The sequence below is a fragment of the Rana temporaria genome, chromosome 4, assembly GCF_905171775.1.
Source record: "Rana temporaria chromosome 4, aRanTem1.1, whole genome shotgun sequence".
NCBI classification, from domain to species: domain Eukaryota; kingdom Metazoa; phylum Chordata; class Amphibia; order Anura; family Ranidae; genus Rana; species Rana temporaria.
In genome coordinates, this window is record NC_053492.1 from 188451701 (window position 1) to 188477191 (window position 25491).

Below are 25491 nucleotides of genomic sequence, written 5' to 3' on the forward strand. Positions count from 1 at the left end.
TGTAGTTAGTGTGTGGACAAGGTAATCTAGTTTCCAGGGCAAATATAGTAAACTACTCCTGTTGGATGAGGAAAGGGACAGGGATAAAATCATTGTGCACCAAAATAGTTGTGACATACAATGAAATGGTACAAATATTTGTGTTATACTGCAGTAAACTGAAAAGTTTAAAATTGGTGCACACATACAGGGCGGACTATAGCTAAAGAAAAAATGTCACTGGGTTGGTGGTGTCACTGAAAATAAAAAATGTCATTGGTGTCACTGGACAGAAAAAATGTCCCTGTGTAAGTGGTGTCATTGAAAAGAAATTTACAAAGAAATTTCCCCCTGCTTCAGGTTTGTCTCTGAAAAGCAAAAATGTTCCTGACTCACTGCGAACATTACAAAGCTCTCTTCCACCCCCTTGCATAGAGCTCTTTCAGCCACCTCTCTGCCAGATACTTACTCATCCTCATGCAGGAGGAGTGGCTGCTAAGAAGCAGGGCAGCCAATCAGGGAGCACTATATGGCCCCTTTCACACTGGGGCGTTTTTCGGGCATTATTCAAGTGTTTTTCAGGCACTTTGGCGTTAAAAAAAGCCTGTAAAGCGCCTGAAAGAAGCCTCATCTGCAATCCCAATTTGAAAGACTGAGTGCTTTCAGAGCCCTTTCACACTGGCAGTGCCCGAAAAACGCTGGTAAAGCACCGCTAAGACCCTAATGTTTTAGGGCGTTTTTGCAATGCCTCAGTGTGAAAGGACAAGGCGTTTTTACAGCGTTTTCAATTCATTTCAATGGAGAGGGGCGTTTTTGGTGGTTTTTTTTTTCCAGCTCCCAAAAGCTGCTCCAAAGATGCTGCTTGCAGGACTCAGTGTGAAAGGGTCCATTGAGATGCATGGAGAGAGTTTTATGAGTGTTTTAATAGCACTATTTTTAACGCTAAAACGCTGTAAAAACGCTTCAGTGTGAAAGGGGTCTAAATGAGGAGAGGTCTGCTGTCTCTTACAAGCACAAAATCCAGCACAGGAAGTTGGCAAGTGACAGTGGTGAGCACATGGCTATTGCCGGAGGTGACGGTACCGAGTACCATTGTTCTCTGGACAAGAAAAACCTGCTGAAAGGAGTGACACTACAGTCACTCTTGTCAAGTTGAGGAGAGGAGAGAGCTGTTGGCGCCCCCAGAACCCCCCCCCCCCCCCTTCTATATAGGGCATCTGCGCTAGGGTTGCCACATCATCCCTTTAATCCAGGACACATATGAATTACACAGGTTCTGAGGCTTATTTAATGTAGATAAGGCACCAAGTGAGTGTAATTGCCACCTTAATCAGCCACAGAATCTGTATAATTAATGTGTCCTGGATTAAAGGGATGATGTGGAAACCCTAGTCTGCACCCTAGGGCACATGTCCCTTCTGCCCCCTTGTCATGTCTCTGTTTGTAGTATATAGAAGTATACTGTCATTATTATTCTGTGTCAGCTTTTTCCAACATAACAGATACTATACAGACAAAAGAAGGTCTTGTTCTGTAATGTTGAAGACTTTTATTTACTCATCCAAGTAGCTTTTTCAGCTCTGATGAATATTTTTGACAACTAATACTAAGTGGTTTTAGATCTGCCAATTGAAAACAGCATACAGTATGCTTAAGTGTAATCAATGCTGACAAATGTCATATTGGCTGTATTAAAAATATTACCACTGTCACTTCGGCTTCACATGCCTTTTTGAAGAAATGTTAAATACATAAGCTGGTGGATATCCCCTTATCTATTAACAGGCTTCTTCCCTTTTTCAATAATGTGTTTACATTTGTGTCATTGCCAACAACAGGGATTGCAACAAGTTATAGCAGCTGCCAGGTTCAACTTTATATAAAGTAATTATAGCAATTCTTTAACTGTCCACAATATTATTCCTTAGCAAACTTCAGAGTTGTTTCCATATGCTGAAAATACAACTAATTTTATATATTTTTTTATAGAATAATAGTAGCATCTGAAATGTCATTTTAGATTTGATTGGATTCCCAAATAATATACTAAGGAGGCCCTAGATGGCAGCATTGAGCAAATAACGATGCATTGTAAATGATTTACGAGGTTTACAATATATCCTAAACTTTTGTACACCATGCATAAAGGACTGAAAAATTTTGACTATACATGGGAACTCTGGTAATAAGACTACAACTACAATTATATTTCTTATCTTGCAGATTTATTATGTATATTAATAATAGCTCAACTGGGAGCTTTTCTTTTCATGTTGTTTGCTGATATTGAAACACTGTACCGCCGCATGGAGGTATGTATAAGATGAGAATCAATTAAATATCTATATTAAAAAGCACATAAGTTAAGATCGTGTTAAAATTAACTAATAACTTATGAACAGGCAAAGAAAAGATAGAATACAGATGTAAAAGCAGTATAGAAAAAGTCATCATTTCTAGAACATGTAGTTTACTACATATTTTCCATAATGGTTATTATTTTCATTGGTGAATCCCATGATATACTGTGCATAACAATCACAGTTAAAGGAGAAGTGTGGGAGTGCAAAAGTGATGGAATTCTGCAGCTGTCCCCTACTGGCTCAAAGGTTGAGAACTGAGCCATTACTTGACCACTGATCGCTCAGTTCTCAGTCTGCCTGGAGCAGAGAGCGGTGAATCAGTTGGCCAGGCATCTGGGTAAATCCTGACCTTTTTGTTGGGATCCTTCCAGAACCTGGAGTGGCTCTAAGATGTCAGACGATGGCGTGCTTTAGTCCACTGTCGGATGATTCTGAGTCGCAGGAGAGCACAAGTAAGCGCACTTCTTTGACCCAGAAGAGAAGTATGGCCAAAAAAGGTTTGGCGATACATCCATTTTAAAAGCAATGATAGTTATAGCAAATATCATATGGTATAGTTTAGTAAATTAAGCACTATGTAAGTTTTTTATTAAATCAGGTGTGGCCTTAAAATGTGTAATAGAATGTGTCTTAATATCTTAATATGCTTGAGGCCATGTTCACACTGCTCCGACACAAAAGACGTGCGACTTCCGATCCGAGTTTGCCCTGCGACTTCGGTCTGACATCGATCTGACTTCCATGCGACTTTAATGAACAGGATCCGATTTTAAGATGAGTGCGACTTGTCCTTGTCCAACCAAAACAATTCCTTTGGTTCTGGTATGGATGAAACCTCACACCAAATTTAACAAAAAAATAAAACCACGTGGGGTCCCCCCAAAATCCATACCAGCCCCTTTGTGTCTGGTATGCATCTTGAGGGGGAACCGCCAAAATAATAAAAAACGGCATGGTGTTTGCCCACCCAAGACCATACCAGACCAAGATTTTAAGGGAAATAAAAAAGGCATGGGGTCCCCCCCCCCCAATCTATACCAGACCCTTGTCCGGGCATGCAGCTTGGCAGGTCAGGAAAGGGGGGGGGGCGATCTACATCGGTTAGACATTACTCATTTTTAATAAAGGACTTGTCAAAAACTGCCTCATGTTTTTTGTTGCACTACAATTTTTTTTTTCGGGGAATGGTAGGGGTATCCCATACTCATTCACTTAGGGGGCGGGATCTGGGGTTCCCCTTTCTTAAAGCCCCCTTTCATAGCCTGCCCGTCTGCATGCTCGTAAAAAGGTCTAGTATAGATTTTGGGGGGGCACGCTTCTTCTTTTTTTTTTTTTTACTTTGGTGTGGGGTTCCCCTTAAAAATCCATACCATATGTTCAATATATTTTGCATTGTTAACATTGCCTCTGAGCACAAGTCGCATGTCACAAGTCGGATCAGTTAAGCTGCTGATCTGACTTGGATGCGAATTCCATTCAATTCTGTGAGCTGATAAAGTAGTTCAGGAACCTTTTCCAAAGTCGGACCAGTTAAGACAGCTCTCATAGAGAAACATTGATTTTTACATGTCATGCAACTTGTGCTCGCAAAGTCGGAGCGCTTGTGGCACCAGTGTGAACCAGGCCTAACAGTTACAATCATAAATCGCCTTACTATATATACTATATATATATTCTGGCTCATACATGAAACTCAGATCCTGCATTAACTGGTCTCCCAAAGTACACAGAACATGGAAATGCAATTATTTTAGTAAATATAAACTGATAAATACATTTTCTCATCAGCAATATATAACAGCCTTGTGGCTTCCATCAGTTTCTAGTAAAGCTTGTAGGAGGAGTTTTCATTTTCCCTTGATCCTCTGTCTGGACATGTCTGGACATTGCTCATTGCTCATTGGCCCTGTTCTGATCACATGCACCATCCCAAGAACAAAAATAAACTCTCTAGCAATACACAGGAAACTGAACATGTGCAGCCTGTCCCTTGGCTCTGTAAATATCAGGTTATTTTTTGAAGACGGTGTAAAAAGAGGAAGATCAGAGAGCCAGGATCAAACAGCCTTTATACACAGTGCAAACGATTAACCCTTTAGGTGCCACAGTGAGTATAACAAGCATAGGTGTGCGCAGCCTATTACATTAGGGTGTGCACCCCAAAGCTCAAACACACATGTGTATATATTATATATATATATATATATATATATATATATATATATATAGGGCAATGGACAGTGTTAGTAGAACAGTTGATGGATTTGTATTTTATTTTATTATTACTTTAAAAAATATATATATTTTTATTATTTTTTATATTTTTTTACAATCATTTTTTATTTTCTTTTACAATTTTTTAGGAGCACATTTGGGGGGATTTGGTGAGATATCAGGGGCCTAAACCGACCCCTGATATCTCACTTTTGAGACAGAGAAAGGGTCTGAGGACAGAGATTTCTGAGTCCCTTTCTCTGCAAGCAAGTAGCAGGGGCAATCTGTGCAGCACAGGGTGATTAGGGTGTGCCTGGGCACATCTGGCACACCCTGTGCGCACGCCTATGATAACAAGCATGCTTTACTGCATATTTGGACTGATTTTACTGTTGTGGGTTTAGTAACACTTTAACTGTCATTCTTTATTCCTATGGGGAGGATTGCCAGTTCATACACCTTTTTCTTCATTTTTCGTCAAATAGTGGTGCAGCTTTTGTGTACACAACACATAGAAGGCAGGAAAGGGATTATACAGTAGGGTGACCAGACATCCCCAGTTTTAGGGGACAGTGCCCTGATTGAGGACACTGTCCCCGGACAAAGTCTGTCTCTGGTTTTGTCCCCAGATTGGATTTAATAGGGGGCAGGGGCAATTTCAAAGTCGTCAGTAAAGAATGAAAATAAAAAAAATAGAATTACACCCCCCCCCGCTCCGCCATGCCCACTAGCATAGGGGGGTTGTATTTTTCCCATTATCTGTGTGCCCCTTTCTGATGATCATGTGCTGGTCAGTGCGGAGGGAATAATTCTTTCGTTTCGGGCGCATGCCCATTCAGCTCCGCTCGCATGTTATTCTGCCTTGGCTTAAATCTCCTTGCCTTCCCTGGCGGAGTGATCTTCCTCCGCTCCCCATCCAGTAGTAGCCGGGGCCCGGAGAGTAAGACTTGAGAGGCTGTGAGGCGGACGGCGACGGGCAGAGAGTTGCTGATTGTTGCCGTTGCCATTACTAGTAAAGAAAAAATATGTCCCCGGATTTCATTTTAAAAATCTGGTCACCTTATTATACAGAACTACAAATAATACAAAGACCTTTTGCAATGAAGGGTTCTTTTTGTACAGCGCTACCCAGCCTTTAGAGATATTGTATGTATACGCCTCTGGTTCTAAAGGTATTTAAAGCTGAACTGCGGGTTGCAGAAAAATTAACGCTTGTAATGAGCCCCCATTAGGGTCAAATGGTCGATTTTGTCTAGGGGATGATCGATACAGCAAATGACTTACTTTATTAGTCAATTGCCTTGATACCAACAGTCTCCTCCAATGTCTGATGTCAGGGTGTTGGCAGGCCTTCAGCACCATCATGTACAACTTAGAACTGCCAGTCCTGTGTTACACGTGATTGCATCAGATGTCTATGACTCAGAGGTGTACGTACAGGGGTTGCAGGAGTCGCCATTGCAGCCTCTCTGTACACCTGAATAAGAGGGAGGCAGGGGTGCCGCAAGTAGAGGAACCGATCCCTCCATGTAGCCGATAATTGCCCGCTTCCCCCTCTCCCTCCAGCAGATATTCAATGGCTGCAGGAGGGAGGTGGAGGGCATTGATTCCTCCACGTTCCTCCACATGCTGCTCTTACCGACTCCCTATCCCTATGCTGCTGCCCTGGACCCCTGTGTTCTTCCCTGCCCCGCTCACCCCCAATGACACATTTACAGACTCCTTCACCACTTTCCATCCTGACAGTTCCCCAACAGAAGCGGAGGTGGGAGGGGGAAACCCAGCAGCTCTGTGGGGAATCTGTCAGGATGAAAAGTGGGGAAGGGGTCGATAATGGCCTCTTCCTTGTCCTAATGAATAGTCAGTGATCGGCATTGCCAGTGAAGCATCGTAAACTGCGTTTATGATGCTTCTGTTTATTAATGAACGGGAAGCTCTGCACATTCATTCTGTGCAGCTGAAGATACATAGAAAGGGCCTGATGAATCTGTCCTTAGTCCCTTTCTCTGTCTCAAAAGTGAGACATCAGGGGTCTGTTTAAACCCCTGGTATTTCACCAAAGCCCCTCAACTGGGCTCTAAAAAATATGTAAAAAATAATAAAAAATGTAATTGTAAAAAAAAATTTAAATAAATGGTAAATGATAAAATAAAACAACAAACACCAGTGGCGGAACTACCAGGGTTCGCAAAGGTCGCTCGCGTTTGCGACATTGGCTGTGGTGTTCTCCCAACGTGGGGAGTCCCCTAGACCACAGTAAGATGGCCCGCTGCTGGACCACAATAAAGGGTCCCAAAATGGGAGAAAGGGCCCCGGGATCAGTGGGAATGGCCCATTTCGGGAGCCTTCATAATTTCTTGGTATATAGGGGATATTACTGCACTGACTAAGGGCCCTTTCACACGGGCGGACAAATGATCCGTTTATTACAAGTCCGTTTACGGATTTGTAATGCTTCCCTATGGGATTGCACATGTTAGCGGATTGCGCATCCGCTAACGTCCGCAAACATCCGCCTCCGCAAAGATCCGCTTTTTCAGACGGAAGAAAACCCTATTTTTCTTCCGTCTGGCGGAACGGATCGGATGAACACGGACATATGGTCCGTATTCATCCGATTCCCCATAGGGGAGAGCGGAGGAAAGACAGGGCGGTCTCTGCACAGTGTGCGGGGACCGCCCTGTCCGCCGACAGCTCAGCGGAGATTTACGGATGATCCCCGCTGAGCCGACGGACACACACGGGGCGGATCAATACGGATCCGCTCCGTGTGAAAGGGCCCTAAGAAATAAGTGAAGGAAGCAGCTCACACAAACTGATAATTTGTATATGAAAAATGGAAGACTAATGTGAAGCGCTGGGAAAAATGGAAAACTAAAAAATGAAACAATGGTTCTAATATATACATATAATCAAAATGTGCATTACAGTAGGTGTTTGTGATATTGTGCTTTTAGCACGACAGCGTCGCGCTGATACTCGGCGACATGGTGCCGAGATCTCGCACTCACTGGAATAGTGACAGCACATCCCAGCAAGCGCGTCATAGAAGCGACGGGAGATCCGACTTGGATTCCCACCAATTCTACACGTGTGCGGCGTTTGTTATGAATCCTGAGGGGGAAGTCCCCGCCGGATTTTAAATAAAAATCCGGCATGGGTCCCCCCCTCAGGAGCATACCGGGCCCTTAGGTCTGTTATGGGTTGTAAGGAGAGCCCCCCTACGCCGAAAAAAACGGCGTAGGGGGTCCCCCTACAATCCATACCAGACCCGTATCCAAAGCACGCTACCCGGCCAGCCAGGAAGGGAGTGGGGACGAGCGAGCGCCCCCCCCCTCCTGAGCCGTACCAGGCTGCATGCCCTCAACATGGGGGGGTTGGGTGCTCTGGGGCAGGGGGGCGCACTGCGGCCCCCCCACCTCAGAGCACCCTGTCCCCATGTTGATGAGGACAGGGCCCCTTCCCGACAACCCTGGCCTTTGGTTGTCGGGGTATGCGGGCGGGAGGCTTATCGGAATCTGGGAGCCCCCTTTAATAAGGGGGCCCCCAGATACCAGCCCCCCACCCTAAGTGAATGAGTATGGGGTACATCGTACCCCTACCCATTCACCTGCAAGAAAAGTGGTAAAAACACAAATAAACCACACAGTGTATTAAAATATTTTATTAGTCTGCTCCGGAGGCCGCCCCCTGTCTTCTTTATTAGCTCTTTTACCAGGGGGAACTTCTTCTTTGACGTCTTCGGGTGGGTGGGGGCCGCCGTCTGGTTCTCTTCCACCGCCGGGGGGGGGGTGGCTTTTAAAAAAGCCCCCACCCCCCCGGCGGGTTTCCTCTGGCGTCTTCGGCGGGGCTCTTCTTCTTCCGCTATCCCGACGGGTCTTCTCCGCTATCCGGGGGGTCTCCTTCTATGTTCGCCGCTCTCCGCTGTTGACTCGTCGCACCCCGGTTCTTCGTCTCGCAGTCCGGTCCCTTCTTCCGTGCTGTACGTCTTCTTCCGTGCTGTGAGTTCTTCTTCCGTGCTGTGACGTCATGTTCTTCACTTCTCTTCTTCTCCCGATGTTGACACGCCGGTCCTTCTCGCTGAAATGACGGATGCGCGCCTTGCATCGGACCTATATAGGCCTCACAGTCCCATCATGCTCTGTACCTACCCATGTGATACCTGGATCGGGATAGCGGAAGAAGAAGAGCCCCGCCGAAGACGCCGGAGGAAACCCGCCGGGGGGGTGGGGGCTTTTTTAAAAGCCACCCCCCCCCGGCGGTGGAAGAGAACCAGACGGCGGCCCCCACCCACCCGAAGACGTCAAAGAAGAAGCTCCCCCTGGTAAAAGAGCTAATAAAGAAGACAGGGGGCGGCCTCCGGAGCAGACTAATAAAATATTTTAATACACTGTGTGGTTTATTTGTGTTTTTACCACTTTTCTTGCAGGTGAATGGGTAGGGGTACGATGTACCCCATACTCATTCACTTAGGGTGGGGGGCCGGTATCTGGGGGCCCCCTTATTAAAGGGGGCTCCCAGATTCCGATAAGCCTCCCGCCCGCATACCCCGACAACCAACGGCCAGGGTTGTCGGGAAGGGGCCCTGTCCTCATCAACATGGGGACAGGGTGCTCTGAGGTGGGGGGGCCGCAGTGCGCCCCCCTGCCCCAGAGCACCCAACCCCCCCATGTTGAGGGCATGCAGCCTGGTACGGCTCAGGAGGGGGGGGGGCGCTCGCTCGTCCCCACTCCCTTCCTGGCTGGCCGGGTAGCGTGCTTTGGATACGGGTCTGGTATGGATTGTAGGGGGACCCCCTACGCCGTTTTTTTCGGCGTAGGGGGGGCTCTCCTTACAACCCATAACAGACCTAAGGGCCCGGTATGCTCCTGAGGGGGGGACCCATGCCGGATTTTTATTTAAAATCCGGCGGGGACTTCCCCCTCAGGATTCATAACAAAAGCCGCACACGTGTAGAATTGGCGGGAATCCAAGTCGGATCTCCCGTCGCTTCTATGACGGCTCTGTCTCCATCGCGGCAAGACAGCTCGGCGCTGGCTCCCGCGATGGGGCTCGTAGGTGCTCAATCTCGCCGAGAAAGAGAGCGAGATTGACACAAAATCGGGTTCACCTACTGTATATCAATAAATCACAGACAGTGTAATGCAATAATGCTAGTGCATAAAACATAATATTGAATTGAAAAAAATCTCCAGTGGTGTACAAAAATGAAAATTCATATGTGTACACCAAAGTGATGAACATACAGTATACAGTGTCCACAACTGTGTAATATCTCAATCAGAGAAAAAGTCCAAATAAGCAGGTGATGCAAAATGAAAACTCAAAAAATGAAAAGTAAAAAACTCAAACAGCAAGATGTTCCCAAAATCAATGTGAGTGAAATATCAATAATCAATCCCTGAGAGCCAATGTGTGACAGAAGATGACTCCTGCGTCGCTTTAACTGACAATTGCGCGGTCCTGCGACGTAGAGCTTTATTTTGGTGGTATTTGATCACCTCTGCGGTTTTTATTTTTGCGCTATAAATAAAAATAGAGCGACAATTTTGAAAAAAAGCTATATTTTTTGCTATAATAAATATCCCCAAAAAAAGATATAAAAAAACTAATTTCTTCTTCAGTTTAGGCCGATACCTATTCTAAATATTTTTTGGTAAAGAAAAATGCAATAAGCGTTTATTGTTGGCTTTACGCAAAAGTTATAGCATCTACAGTACAGAGGATCGTTTTATGGCATTTTTATTAATAATTATTATTTTTACTAGTAATGGCAGCGATCAGCGATTTTTATCAAGACTGCGACATTATGGCGGACACATCAGACACTTTTGATTCTATTTTGGAACCATTCACTTTTATACATCAATGCTATAAAATGCACTGATTACTGTATAAATGTCACTGGCAGGGAAGGGGTTATCCACTAGGGGGCTAGGACTGGGGTTAAGTGTGTCCTAGGGAGTGATTCTAACTGTGTGGGGGGCGGGGCTTGCTGCGGCACGACACTGATCGCTGCTCCCGATGAGAGGGAGCAGACAATCAGTGTCCCGTCACTAGGCAGAACAGGGAGATGCCTTGTTTACACTGGCCTCTCCCCGTTCTGCCGATCTGTGACCCGATCGCAGATAAACATATATAACTCGTGTAGGAGGATTTGTTTCATCTCTGTGTATAACCTGAGGCCAGTCACTTAACTGGGTATATGTAAGAGCCCATTCACACAGGGGCAACACGACTTCCAGCGCGACTTTGGGAGGCAACTAGGACACGATTTGAGTATGAATCACAGCGCGACATGAGGCAACTTAGAAGGCAATTTCAAGTTGCCTTCAGGACAGGAGGCTTTTCAGTGGGCAATCAAACAAGAATCAGCTCTGTGGGAGGGAGGGGTTTGCCTGAGAAATGTCTGAAAAATGTATGTTCTTTTCCTGTATTGTTGCTTCAGTTAATACAGTGATCAGACTTCTGAGGCGACTACCATTGAATCAATGGGTACAAGTTGCCTACAAGTCTCCTAGAAGTCGGATTGAAGTAGTACAGGAACCTTTTCTGAAGTCGGAGTGACTGCAGTAGTGTGCATTAAGACGGCTCCATCACTTCCATTGATTTTCTCATGCAGCACGACTTGAGGCGACTAGGGGCGAATTGGGGTGACTTGAAGTCGGATCCAAAGTCGTACCTGTGTGAATGAGCTCTAAGGGTTTACAACCACTTTAAAGTAATTGTTGCATATATACAGTACATGTTCAATTACGTTGGTAACATACTTTTTTTATGTAATCTTTCAGCTTGTCTGTACACCATATTATTGGCGAATTGAAATATTAAGCATGGTTATTGTGCTTTTCATTGCATCCTATGGTGTGGAGGTAGGTTATTTTATGACTTTTATGATTCCCGATTTACATTCATCAAAATAATATTTAATTAAAGTAAAAAATATTTTGGAAAAACATCTCCAGATACATGCCAAGGTTGTTTGTGATTATAATGCTTATAGCACGTACATGCATTTTCAGAGTTCTAACCACTTCAATACAGGGCACTTTCCTGCCCAGGCCAATTTTCAGCTTTCAGTACTGTCATTTTTTAAATGACAATTGCATACCTCCCAACTTTCTGAGAACGAAATGAGGGACACCTATCGGCAAAAGTATGCAGGCATAGGACACACCCCCTGCCACGCCCCCTTAAAGGAGAATTGTACAAAAACATACGATTGGTTAAACCCACAAGTGCTTTTTTACCACTACTATTCCTTTATATTGGCTCTTGGAATTAAAAAATGCAGCAATTTAGAAATCAGATGAAAGGTTTAGCACTGGAAAACCCTTTTTGATAGATAAAAAGTGAATTTTATATACATCTATATAGAACAGACCAAAATGAGGGACAAATGAGGAGAATGAGGGACAGAGGGACATTTCTCCAAACCAGGGACAGTCCCTAAAACACATGGACAGTTGGGAGGTATGCAATTGCACAGTCATGCATCATTTTGTTCCCACAAATAGAGATTTCTTCTTCTCTGCGGTTTTTATTTTTTGCTAAACGAATAAAAAAAGATCAAAAATTTTGAAAAAAAAAAAGTTTTTCTTTGTTTTTGTTATAACATTTTGTAAATAAGTATGTTTCCTCCTTCACTGATGGGCACTGGTAAGTTACACTGATAAGGTGGCACCGATGAGGTGGCACCAATGATATGGCACTGATGAGGTGGCACTGATGGGCATTGACGATGGGCACTGATAGGCGGCACTGATGGGCACTGATTGGTAGCACTGATGGGCACCCATAGGTGGCACTGGTAGGCACTAATGGGCACTGATGGGTACTTATGGTTGGCACTGATAGATGGCACTGCTGCGCACTGATAGGCAGCACTGATGGGCACTGATAGATTTCACTGATTGGCATTACTGGTGGCACTATCACTGGCAGGCATTTTTGTTTGGCACTGATTGGCAGCTGCCTGGGCACTGATTGTCTTTTCCCTGGTGATCTAGGGTGGCATACCTAGTGGTCCAGTGTAGTGGCCATTCCTGGCGGGAACCTGGTGGTCCTGGGCAGGCATCTGAGGGGGGCTGCGCTGATAAACATCAGTGCTATAGCTTCATCCCTACGTATTCTCATTCACATAGATATCTACCATATGTGGAGATTTGGCACTGACGTCAACACTCATGAACGCTCGGCTGAGTTGTTTATTTTATGCTGTATTCCCACTTTTTTTTTTTACACAAATAGTACAAATTTATTTTACACTAAACACAGGATGTACTTATGAGTTTTTGGAAGCATTTTCCCTAACACTTTGGGGTTCATTTGCTAATGGCAAACAGACTTTACACTTTGCAAGTGTAATCCAGATAAAAATAGAGGCCCGGATTCATATACATCGGCGCATATTTATGCCGGCGTAGCGTATCTAATATACTCTACGCCGACGCAGCGCAGAGAGGCACGCACCAAATTCACAAAGCTTCCGCTGCCCAAACTGCGCTGGGTTTCCTCGGCGTAAGCCGGTGTAGGTGGAAGTGGGCGTGAGCCATGCTAATGAGGCGTGACCCCATGTAATAGGAATAGGATATTAATGGGAGCACCACTTGCAGCCAGCGTAAATATGCGCCCACGATACGCCGGCGTAGGAAAGTTACGTCGGTCGGATGAAGCCTATTTTCAGGCGTATCTAGTTTTGTGGGCACGGCGCACAGATACGACGGCGCATATTTACACTTACGCGGCGTATCTCGAGATACGTCGGCGTAAGTGTTTTGTGAATCCGGGCCAGAGTCGGCAACCAGGTGCAATTGCAGCAATGAAAATATTTTTCTCTTTGTTTCTTTATATGGGATAAAATGTTCCAATATACAGCGAGGGAAAAAAAGTAGTTGATCCCCTGCTGTTTTTGTACATTTGCCCACTAACAAAGAAATTATCAGTCTATAATTTTAATGGGAGGTTTATTTTAACAGTGAGAGACAGAATAACAACCATATCCAGAAAAAGGCATTTCAAAAATGTTAAAAATGTATTTGCTTTTTAATGAGTGGAATAAGTATTTGACCCCTTCGCGAAACATGATTTAGTACTTGGTGGCCAAACCCTTAATGGAAATCAGAGGTCAGACGCAGTGGCGGCTGGTGCTCAAATTGTTTGGGGGGGCGCAAACGAAAAAAATAAAACAATTGCAGCCTCACTGGGCCCATCAATTATCACCACTGTGCCATGCCATCAAAACGCAGCCACTGTGCCATGCCATCAAAACGCAGCCACTGTGCCATCAAAACGCAACCACTGTGCCATGCCATCAAACACAGCCACTATGCCATCAATTGTCACCACTTTGCCATGCCATCAATTGTCACCACTTTGCCATGCCATCAATTGTCACCACTTTGCCATGCCATCAATTGTCACCACTTTGCCATGCCATCAATTGTCACCACTGTGCCATGCCATCAATTGTCACCACTGTGCCATCAATTGTTACCACTGTGCCATCAATTGTCACCACTGTGCCATCAATTGTCACCATTGTGCCACCAATTGTCACCACTGTGCCACCAATTGTCACCACTGTGCCATGCCATCAATTGTTACCACTGTGCCATGCCATCAATTGTTACCACTGTGCCATGCCATCAATTGTCACCACTGTGCCCACTAATTGTCACCACTGTGCCCATCAATTGTCACCACTGTGCCCATCAATTGTCACCACTGTGCCCATCAATTGTCACTGTCCAGACATCCATCCACCTCGGAGCTTTATATTATAACCTGCTGGGACTTGTAGTTCTCCATCATCTCCTGGGGCTCAGGTGCATGCAATCCACCATATTTGTTCAGTTTTTCTCACTGCTGGGACTTGTAGTCCCATAGATGGTGGATTGCATGCACCTGAGCCCCAGGAGATGATGGAGAACTACAAGTCCCAGCAGTCTAAATACAATAACAGGCTCCAAGGTGGATGGGTGGGGATCAGGCAGTGCACCGCTGTCCGCTGATGACCTAATGGGGCGATAAATCGAATCAAATCCATTTTGAACTGAATTCTGTGGCTTGGCTGGCTTACCTTAGCAGCGCTAGCTCCGCTCGGGCAGTGTGAACTTCAGAGAAAGTGGGGGGGAGGAGAGGAGACTTACACAATGACAGGACTCGGAGTGAACTAGGGGGGGAGGGGAGGGGGCCCCTCCCCTCCCCCCTAGTTCACTCCGAGTCCTGTCAGTGTGTAAGTTCAGTGACAAGCAGAAGCAGAAGCAGTAGCCCCCCTCCCCCCCCAGTTCACTCTGTTGAGCTCTGTCATCTAAGTTCAGTAACTTCAGGTTCATCTAAGTTCAGTAACTTCAGGTCCCCCCCCCACCTCAATGTGCCGATCAGACGTCTGATCGGCACATTGAAGTGGGGGGGGGACCCGAAGCTGTTGCGAGTGCACACTGCTGATCCGGAGCGGAGTGTGGCGGCGGGACTCGGAGTGAACTTCGGGTGGGGGGGAGAGAGGGGGGGGGCGCTGCTGCTGCTTGTCAGTGGCAGTACTAGCGCCGACTCCGCAGAGAGAAGTATTCAGCTCTCTCGGGGGCTCGGTGGTGGTGGCGGGGCTGGCAGGCAATGGATGCGGGGGTGCTGCTGGTGCTGGCGTGGGGGAAGGAGCCGGTCTGTTCCTTACCTTCAATGGTTGGCGCCGCTCCTCTATGATGCCCCCACACGCGCTCCAGATATCACAAGAATACCGGAAGTGATATAATATTAATGGCACTGCCCACTGACCTCTCCTCCGGTCCCCGCCGAGCCAATCCCATGACAAACCCATGCATTCTAGCAAATCAAATGACAGTGGGAGTGTGTGCGGGCGCACAGCTTGCGCCCTGCACACGCCCTGCACACGGGCAAATCAGCTTCCAAGCCTGCGATCAGCTGATTGCAGGCTGGGAAGCTTCCCATAGACCGCTGCATGTCCGGCGCCTGGTCACTCTAAGGCCGGGTACTCACGACCAAACATGTATGGTGAAAGCGGTCCGTCGGACCGTTTTCACCATACATGTCTGCCAGAGGGCTTCTGTACGATGGTTGTACACACCATCGTACAGAAGTCCGCGCGTAAACAATACGCGGGGCGTGTCCGCGGTGTCGCCGCGTCGATGACGCGGTGTCGCCGCGACAATGACGCGGCGACGTGGGCGGCCCGCCTTTAAAATGCTTCCACGCATGCGTCGAAGTCATTCGACGCATGCGAGGGACGGCGGGCGCCTGGACATGTACGGTAGGTCTGTACTGACGACCGTACATGTCCGAGCGGGCAGAATTCCAGCGGACTGTTTTAAAACAAGTCCAGGAATATTTGTCTGCTGGGAAAAGGCCCGGCGGGCAAATGTTTGCTGGAATTCGGCCCGCTCGCGCCCACACACGACCAAACATGTCTGCTGAAACTGGCCTGCGGGCCAGTTTCAGCAGACATGTTTGCTCGTGAGTATGGGGCCTTAAAGTGACATTTAAAAAAAAAAAAAAATGTCATTTATTTATTTTTTTACAGCTTGGGGGGGGCGGCGCCCAAGCGCCCCCTATGGACGGGCCGCCACTGGTCAGACGTTTCTTGTAGTTGGCCACCAGGTTTGCCACCAGGTTTTGTCCTCTGCGGATCCTCTTCAAGTCATTAAGGTTTCGAGGCTGACTTTTGGTAACTCGAACCTTCAGATAACTCCACATATTTTATATTGGATTAATGTCTGGAAACTAGCTAGGCCACTCCAGGACCTTAATGTGCTTCTTTTTGAGCCACTTTTTGAGCCACTTAATGTGCTTCTTTTTGAGGCCAGCATGACCATGACCATGGGTCATGGTCATGCTGGGATACCCATCCACGACCCATTTTCCATGCCCTGGCTGAAGGACGGGGATTCTTAATCCCAGATTTGACAGTACATGGCCCGTCCATCGTCCCTTTGATGCAGTGAAGGGACAGCAGAAAAACACCCCCAAAGCATAATGTTTACCATCTCCATGTTTGATGGTGGGGATGGTGTTCTTGGGGTCATAGGCAGCATTCCTCCTCTTCCAAACACAGCGAGTTGAGTTAATGCCAAAGAACTCGATTTTGGTCTCATCTGACCACAACACTTTCACCCAGTTCTCCTCTGAATCATTCAGATGTTCATTAGCAAACTTCAGACGGGTCTGTACATGTGCTTTCTTGAGCAGGCGGACCTTGCAGGCGCTGCAGGATTTCTTTCCTTTTGCGGTGTAGTGTGTTACCAATTGACCAATTGTTTCTTGGTGACTATGGTCCCAGCTGCCTTGAGATCATTGTCAAGATTCTCCTGTGTAGTTCTGTGCTGATTCCTCACCATTCTCATGATCATTGATACTCCATGAGGTGAGATCTTGCATGGAGCCCCAGACCAAGGGAGATTGACAGTTATGTTGTCTTCAATTTGCAAATAAGCGCACCAACTGTAGTGACTCTTTCACCAAGCTGCTTGGCGATAGTCTTGTACCCCATTCCAGCCTTGTGTAGGTCTACAATCTTGTCCCTGACATCCTTGGACAGCTCTTTGGTCTTGGCCATGGTGGAGAGATTGTAATCTGATTGCTTCTGTGGACAGGTGTCTCTTATACAGGTAACAAGCTAAGATTAGGAGCACTCCCTTTAAGTGAGTGCTCCTAATCTCAGCTTGTTACCCGTATAGAAGACACCTGGGAGCCAGAAATATTGCTGATATTTTTCTTTTTATTCTCTCTCTCACTGTTAAAATAAACCTACCACTTAAATTATAGACTAATCATTTTTCTTGTCAGTACAAAATCGGCAGGGGATCAAATACCTTTTTCCCCTCACTGTAGACAAACATGTGTCAGCCTGCAAAGACCTTAGTCATAAGCAAGTGTACAGTACCTGCCGCCTATATTGTGTCAATCTCGACCTGTGCTAGCGGCAACATTTTGACACACGTGAGCCCCGTCGCGGGAGCCAGCGCCGAGCGGTGTTGCTCCTCCCGCACGACTCCTGGATTCCTATGGATGCGCAGCATCTCGTGGGGGCTGTGAGTGCGAGAAGCAGACTCGCATCGGCGGCTTCCAGCACGATCCCATCGTGCTGGAAACACAAAATCGGCGGCACCTACTGTAGTTGCAATTATTTTCCCCAGAGCTTAGAGAATGTGGTAAAGCTTCAATGTAAAGAATACCCAATCAAGCATGTTCTTGCTGCTACTTGGCTTACTCTCAAACCAAAGCATAATTTTCTGAACACCATCACCACCTCCCTAAGAGTCTGGTCAGCTATTTCGCAAATTAATTCGGGCCTATCAATGGACACCCTCTCACTATTGCCAACCTAAGCAATTGCCCTTCTAGCACCAGATCTACCCATCATGTACTGGATAAAGGCCGGCATTGCCAATGTAGGTGTGCTCTTTTCATCCTTGGGTCTACACCCCTTTTCTTATTTACAACAGAAATTTGGATTGTCTTCCAAAACGTTCTTTGTCTACCTCCGGATAAGATCCCTTCTTTCTAAGCTTTGTTGGTCGACTGCAGACTCTTTTTCTCAAGCCCTGCTAAAACTTTTCAACTCCAAAGACCCTAAAGTTAAAGGTATTTCCCTCCTATACAAGCTGATTACCATGCCAAATTCGGATCTACTCTCCTCATCCATTCAGTATTGGTCTTCCTATGTGTCTCAATCACCCCCAACTGATTTATGGGTGAAGGCCCTCTTAACTTCCCTACGTCTATCTCACTGAGTTACTCATTGGGAATCTCTTCAGAAACTGTTTCACAAATGGTACTTTACCCCTGAAAGCCTGGCAAGGATATACCCGGCCACTTCGTCTAAATTTTGGAGAGGCGGTGGCAACAATGGATCCCTATCTCACATCTGGTGGGACTGCCCGCTCGTTAGAGAATTCTGGGATAAAGTGAGGGAATTAATTTTCTCACTGTGTGGCATATCTATTCTGATGTCCCCTTTAGATCTTCTCCTGGGTTTGTCAATTCCCTCCTGGTCTAGACATTTGCAAATGCTGGTAACACACATTTTAATAGCAGCCCGATTGACGATCGCAAGAAATTGGAAATCAACCCAACCACCCCTTCTGAAGGATGCCATTCGTCTACTTAACCCACATTTCCTGATGGAATTCTCGTTCGCAAAAGCCAATCTGTCTACAAATAGCTTTAACATGTCCTGGGAAAAATGGATCGCTGATCGCAGAAGTGTGCCCCTGTGTTAGTTAAATCACCATGGACTTACCCTTTTAATTACTATCACTGGTCGACAGGGGGGCTTTTACCTGCCTCCTCATCCTGTCCACTTTCCCTCTTCCCTCTTCTCCGGTTTCTATCTCAACTGCTCTATCCGAATATCCACTTTAGGTTCCTAGGTGGTACACGGTTCCTTTTTATATATTGACAAACTTTACTAACGGACATCTATTGCATATATCTCTCCAAGTGTTTAGCATGCTCTATATGGTATTACTTTTTGTTTTTGTTTATATGCAAATTGGATCTCAGATGGTTTAACTGCTAAATTCCTGAAGTATTCTGTAGGTACACAATGCTATAAGATTATCTCTTCTGTATTTTTTTATTATCTTTATTTTTTATTTATTTTTATTGTTTCTCTCTTTTCTCTTTAACTTCTGACATGTGCATTGAGCCAGGGTATGCCCAATTGGTGTTGTTTTGTATACATTCCTTCTATTTTTGAAATTAATAAATACTTTAAATAAAAAAAATTAAAAGAATACCCAATCAAGTGCAATTGCACTTGTATAGTGTGCAGTCTTTTGCCATGAGTAAACCAACCCCTTTGTCTTTTAGGATAATGGACCAATGCTTTGTTATTATCCTTCTGACTTATTTATATTACCGCATATATTTGAGTATAAGCCAACCTAAATATAAGCCGAGGCACATAATTTTACCACCAAAAAATGGGAAAACTTATTGGATCAAGTATAAGAATAGTGAAAATATGAAAATATTGCCTATAAAACATTTATATAGTCTTATGCCGCATACACACGGTCGCTTTTTGTGATGAAAAAAAACGTAATTTTTTCTCATGAAAAAAAAAGACTTTTTTCAAACTTCATTTTAAAAAACGACGTTGCCTACACACCATCGTTTTTTCAAAATGCTCTAGCAAAGCGTGGTTACGTTCAGCACGTACGGTGGCACTCTATTTCATTCAAGCTCGCTTCATAACTTGCTTCTGAGCATGCTCTGGTTTAAAAACGTTGTTTTAAACGTCGTTTTAGCTACACACTGTGATTTTTTATGACACAAAAAACGATGTTTTGAAAAACGACATAAAAAATTGAAGCATGCTCAAATTTTTTTTTTTGTTGTTTTTCAGAAGACATGAAACAACGTTTTCCCCACACACGGTCATTTTAAATGACGTTTTTAAAAATGTAGTTTTTTTTTTCATCACAAAAAACGACCGTGTGTACGCGGCATTAGACCAGACCATTTTTTTATGATATACTGTATGTGCTCTTCTTCCTATTAGGCCATGAAGGTGTTTGCCACACTTTGCACATATATTTCACCCATTGTGATTCCCAGAGGCCTCCCAGTCAGCATTTTGCACCTATACACACAAATATGATTGAATACATACAAATGTAAACGCTAGTAAATACATCCAAAAATGCTGATGTTCAAACATCAGTACCGTGTGTATGAGGTCTTAGTCTGAAAATAGAATTAGCTTTCTATATCAAAAATAATTTCCCCCTCATGACAAATTTCAAACTTTCCCACATAAAGTCCACTTGTTTTAAATGTAATCTTGATTTGTCCTCCAGGCTCCATCTTACTGATTGTACTACAACTCTTTGTTTTATATGTGTGTACAAGGAGTTTACTTGCACTGTTGTGAATACATTATTGTCTTCATAAGGGATGACCTTTAGGTCATCAGAAATGCTGATGTTCAAACATCAGTACCGTGTGCAAGAGGCCGTAGTCTGAAAATAGAATTGACTTTCTATACCAAAATGAATTTCCCCCTCATGGCAAATTTCAAACTTTCCACTATAAAGTCCATTTGTTTTTAATGTCCTCCAGGCTCCATCTGACTGATTTTACTACATCTCTTTGTTTTATATGTGTGTACAAGGAGTTTACTTGCACTGTTGTGAATATATTATTGTCTTCATAAGGGATGACCTTTAGGCTGGGTTCACACTGTTGTGAATTGGTGTGGATTTCCCTGCATCCAATTCACATAGCAGGAGATTGTGACCGGCTCTCAATGGAGCCAGTTCACACATCACCGCAGCGGCTCATGTGTGTCTTTTGGTCCGTTTCAGGTCTGAATTCAGCCAGAAATTTGGACTGAAACTCAGTGGACTCCTGCTGTGAGCCGGTGCTACAGTGTGAGCCCAGCCTTAACAAAGTGATAAAATCCTTACTATCCAACAAAAGGAGGAGGTTGTAACAGCCACCTTTTGCTGGGGTGATTTACATTCTCTCCCATTTTTTGAAATGATGAGTCAGTTCCACTGACAATCAGTTAAAGGGTCACTAAAGGATTTTTTTTTTTAGCTAAATAGCTTCCTTTACCTTACTGCAGTACTGGTTTCATGTCCTCATTGTTCGTTTTTGCTTTGAAGTAGCTGTAATTCTGCTGTGATCTCCACACTTCCTGGTTGTCTGTTTCCTTATAACCATCATACTGGGAGATTTTCACGGTGGTCTAAGCTGTCATTACTGTCTAAAACTGTCTAAAACTCCTCAGAACCAATCAGATTCATTTTAAAAACAAAACACTGCCCTGGATTTGTTTGTTTTTGTTCTGTGAGTCTTCCCGACTCACCTCTTACCCGGAACTTCATGTATGTACCTTAAAAACGGAAAGTGAACCTAGAGGCACATTATATGATAGATTAAATTAAATTTTTAATCATTTTTAAAAGCAATCAGTTAACTTGTATGTCTCTATACCCACTAAACAGTCATTTCAGCAAAAACAAAAAATTCCTTTAGTGACCCTTTAATTTTATCCTTGTGTATTTTCAGGACCTCATAAATTGTTGGAAGCCTAGGAGTACTGGGAATTACATTTTACCTTTTTTTTTTAAAACAAATTTTCCTGTTTCCTAAAGTTTCTTAGAATTTTTCAACATGAAACCTTCCCTCAAAACCAAATTGGTATCCTAATCCTATCTGCATTTTTTTTTTCATAGTCAACTTTGTCCAGTGAAACTATAGTTTGACACCACTGTCCATATGGCAGTGTACAGTCATAATAAATAATTAAAACTAAAACAATACATTCTAAAACCAACAACTAGTATACCTCATGTATTATCCCTACATTAAAAACCTCACTTAAAACTAACTTTCCTTTGACAATTCATCTTTAGAGGGAAAAAGTATTTTGTAGCCTATTAGTCCAAGCCTGAATCAAGTCTGCCTGAGGGGAGTGTGAAGAAAAAATAATGGGCAGGATGTATAACATCTCTCATAATATTTGCAGCTGATATGCGAAGATGGCTCAAATAGATATCTTCCAGACTTGGAAGTGGAGACCCAATAATCCATTAGACCATTTTAACCACCCTCTACAAACTCATGTACAACTAGAATACCAAACTGTACAGCAATATAATAAAAACTCTTTTATCGTACAGTGGTAGAAATTTAACATCAATTCTTGAGAAAGTCTGTTGCACCATAAAATCCTTTGAAAAAGAAAAGATGCTGCTAAGCTTTCTTGACCAGATTTGAAATATTTATTTTTACTGCAGGTCATATACTCTGATTTAGGAACACCTAAAACGTATAATGACGCGTACACATGACCGTTTTTCGGGTTCTAAAAAATTACGTTTTTTTTTAATGTCATTAAAAACGACCGTGTGTGGGCTCCAGAGCATTTTTCACCATCTAAAAAATGGCCATTAAAAATTTCGAACCGTTTTTAATGTTGTCATTTTAAATGTTGTAAAAAATGGTCGTGTGTGGGCTTTAACGACGTGAAAAAAACGTGCATGCTCAGAAGCAAGTTATGAGACGGGAGCGCTCGTTCTGGTAAAACTACCGTTCGTAATGGAGTAAGCACATTCATCATGCAGTAACAGACTGAAAAGTGCGAACCGTCTTTTACTAACACGAAATCAGCAAAAGCAGCCCCAAGGGTGGCGCCATCCTAATGGAACTTCCCCTTTATAGTGCCGTCGTACGTGTTGTAGGTCACCGCGCTTTGCTAGAGCATTTTTTTTGCATCGTGTGTAGGCAAGGCCGTTTTAATGATCGGGTTGAAAAAAAACTTTGTTTTTTCTAGACCCTTAAAACTGTGTACGCGGCATTACTCATCCTATCACCTTCCTGTCTGTATGCTGCTTCATTGTCATTAGATGATATCAACCCCACTATTGCTAAATCATCTGCAAATGTAATTAAAGCATTAGTGCTATATGTAACAATACAATCATCAGTATAGAGTGAATAGAGAGGTGGACCAAGTACGCAGTCCTCAGGAACACCCGCGTTAAGAACAATGGACGCTAACATTTAAACATCAAACTTAACATATTGTGACCTATTTGAAGATGAATTAGTGAACAAAATGCCATACTTAACCTCTTGCTGCCACCTCCTCCCAGCTCCTAAGGAGACTCTAAATGCCGGGAGATGGAATTGGGTATTCTAATTTTGTAACCAATGTGATTGGTTGTCACAGCAGTCACCAGATTGTAAGTATGAATTAGGAGCTTCTCGTGACATCTCAGTACTCTGTTGGGAATACACGGTGAGGGCGCTCTCAGCACAGAAAACTGTTCCCTGTGGACACATAAATGTGGCCTCTCAGTGTTAAAGCCAACCTGCCCAGTGACTGCATATATGTGTATGGCCAATGGGAACATGTCAAAGAAAAAAATTATGTTTACTATCACTTTTAATAGTTTGTTTGGGCTAAGCTGGCCCAAAAATGTATTTCCATGCCTCTGGCGTCTTTAGCTACATACATAAGTGTCACTGTGTTCCAGCAGTAGTATGAGATACATCCTTTTTGTTGTTGGATGTAGATTGAGTTGGCCTTTTATTGGTTGGTCTTGTCGATTGAGTTGGAGCCTTGCATTTTTATCAATATATGCAAGGATTCCTATGATTTGTCAAGATAGAGAGGTGGTTGGAAGATGTCAGAATCTCCACCATGGCAAATTATAAGTAAACCTGGAATTCTACCAAGGACCAGCCACCAAAGTTGTACTGCGGCAGGTTGGCTCCTCTGCGTGAATCGCCATCATTGCACGTCAGCTTGCGCAGGCTCAGAAGGGGGTGTGCACTCCTAATGAATGTCTGTAATGCCAAGAAACGCGTTAAGTGCCACTAGATGCCAACAGTTACTTGTTTCTATTATATATGTTCTTCAATCTATGTATTTTATCATGTCTATTTTCCATTTGTATTGCATGCTATGAGCAGCATAGTTAGTGTAAGTCATGTGACTACCTATCTATTTTATACAAAATATCTGATATGAATTCTAGATTGTAATGAATCAAGCATGTACTATAACTTAATTTCTATGTTATTATTTTTACATAACATGGCGGTGCCTCATTTAACGTTGCACAAACTTCTCCTTCCTACCAACCAAATTAGGTATGGAGGCCTCCATGTGTTTTATAGTGTGTGTGTCAGGTCACACCCATTCACTGTATGTGTGTGTGTATGTATGTATGTATGTATGTATGTGTATATATATATATATATATATATATATATATATATATATATATATATCATATGATAAGTGATACTGTATGAGTCAAAATTTTTAATTATAAAATGATACCATGATTATTTTGTAGTTTTCAAACAGACCAGTAAGTGGTGCCAGAGAGAGAGATCACATGATGAGGGAACATGTAGTAAACTGAGTATTGTGTGAGGTTAATAATCCTTCTTTTTTTTTTTCCTTTTAGACCATTGTTTACAATAGAACACTCTGGCAACATATAAAGAGGATTTCAGGTTACAAGTCGAAGAGTCAATACAAACAACTGCAGAGCACATTGGAAAATAACACAGACTGCCCTTTGCAAAAGGAAATGTTCAGTTCAAGCCAACAATTTTCAGTTATGGCAAATGAGTGTGTTTAACCATTTGCCACATACACGTCTCTTGCAACATTCTTCCTGGTTTAGTGGTGTGCATGCACACTCCCCTAACTGACCCGCGTTGTGATTGAACACAGCACACGTTTGTCAGCAGGTTACAGCCAATGATTTTGGCTGTACATCTGCTGATATGGTGTGACCAATCACAGCACAGATATCTGTGTTTACAAACAGACACAGACAGCAATCTGGCTGTTTCTACTTTCTGAAATGAACTCAGGGAATCCAGGAAGTAAAAGCAGCCAGATCTGTGGGTAAAATCAGCACACATTACACGTGTTAGGCACACAGTTAGCCCCTAGATTGACTTTTGATGTTAGTCCCTTCCCAGCCAGTGTCATTAGTACAGTGTACAGTATTATCACTGATCACTGTATTAGTGTCTCTAGCAACATCAGTGTCCGTAATTCAATTAGTGTCCCTCCCAGCCTGTGTCTGTTAGTGCCATATTTTCCACCACACTATTGCAGTTACACTATACAGTAAGTCACTGATTGCCGCCTTTACTAATATATAGGTAGATTCAGTAAGAGTTAGGCCGACTTATCAGTAGATAAGCCGGCCTAACTCAGAATCTACGCCGACGTATGTTTAAGCGTATGCTCAAACAGAGATACGCTTAAACATATCTAAGATACGACGGCTTGCGCCATCCTATCTTAGATTGCAATTTTTCGGATGGCCGCTAGGTGGCGCTTCCATTGCGGTCGGTGTAGATTATGTAAATGAGTTTGTACCCCGATTCACGAACGTACGCCTGGCGGCCGCAGTCGATTTACGCCGTTTCCGTA

At 43.9% G+C, this 25491-nt stretch overlaps 1 protein-coding gene across 1 annotated transcript in view; it reads left to right on the forward strand.

The window, feature by feature from the left end:
- Window positions 1-25258, forward strand: part of LOC120936835 (probable cation-transporting ATPase 13A4) — a 177865-nt gene extending 152607 nt beyond the window's left edge. Inside the window, exons 28-30 of the mRNA XM_040349541.1 lie at window positions 2203-2291; window positions 11348-11428; window positions 24506-25258. Of these exons, the coding sequence (XP_040205475.1) occupies window positions 2203-2291; window positions 11348-11428; window positions 24506-24682 (347 nt within the window). The 3' untranslated portion in view covers window positions 24683-25258. The remainder of the gene's footprint in view (window positions 1-2202; window positions 2292-11347; window positions 11429-24505) is intronic.
- The last annotated feature ends 233 nt before the right edge of the window (window positions 25259-25491 follow it).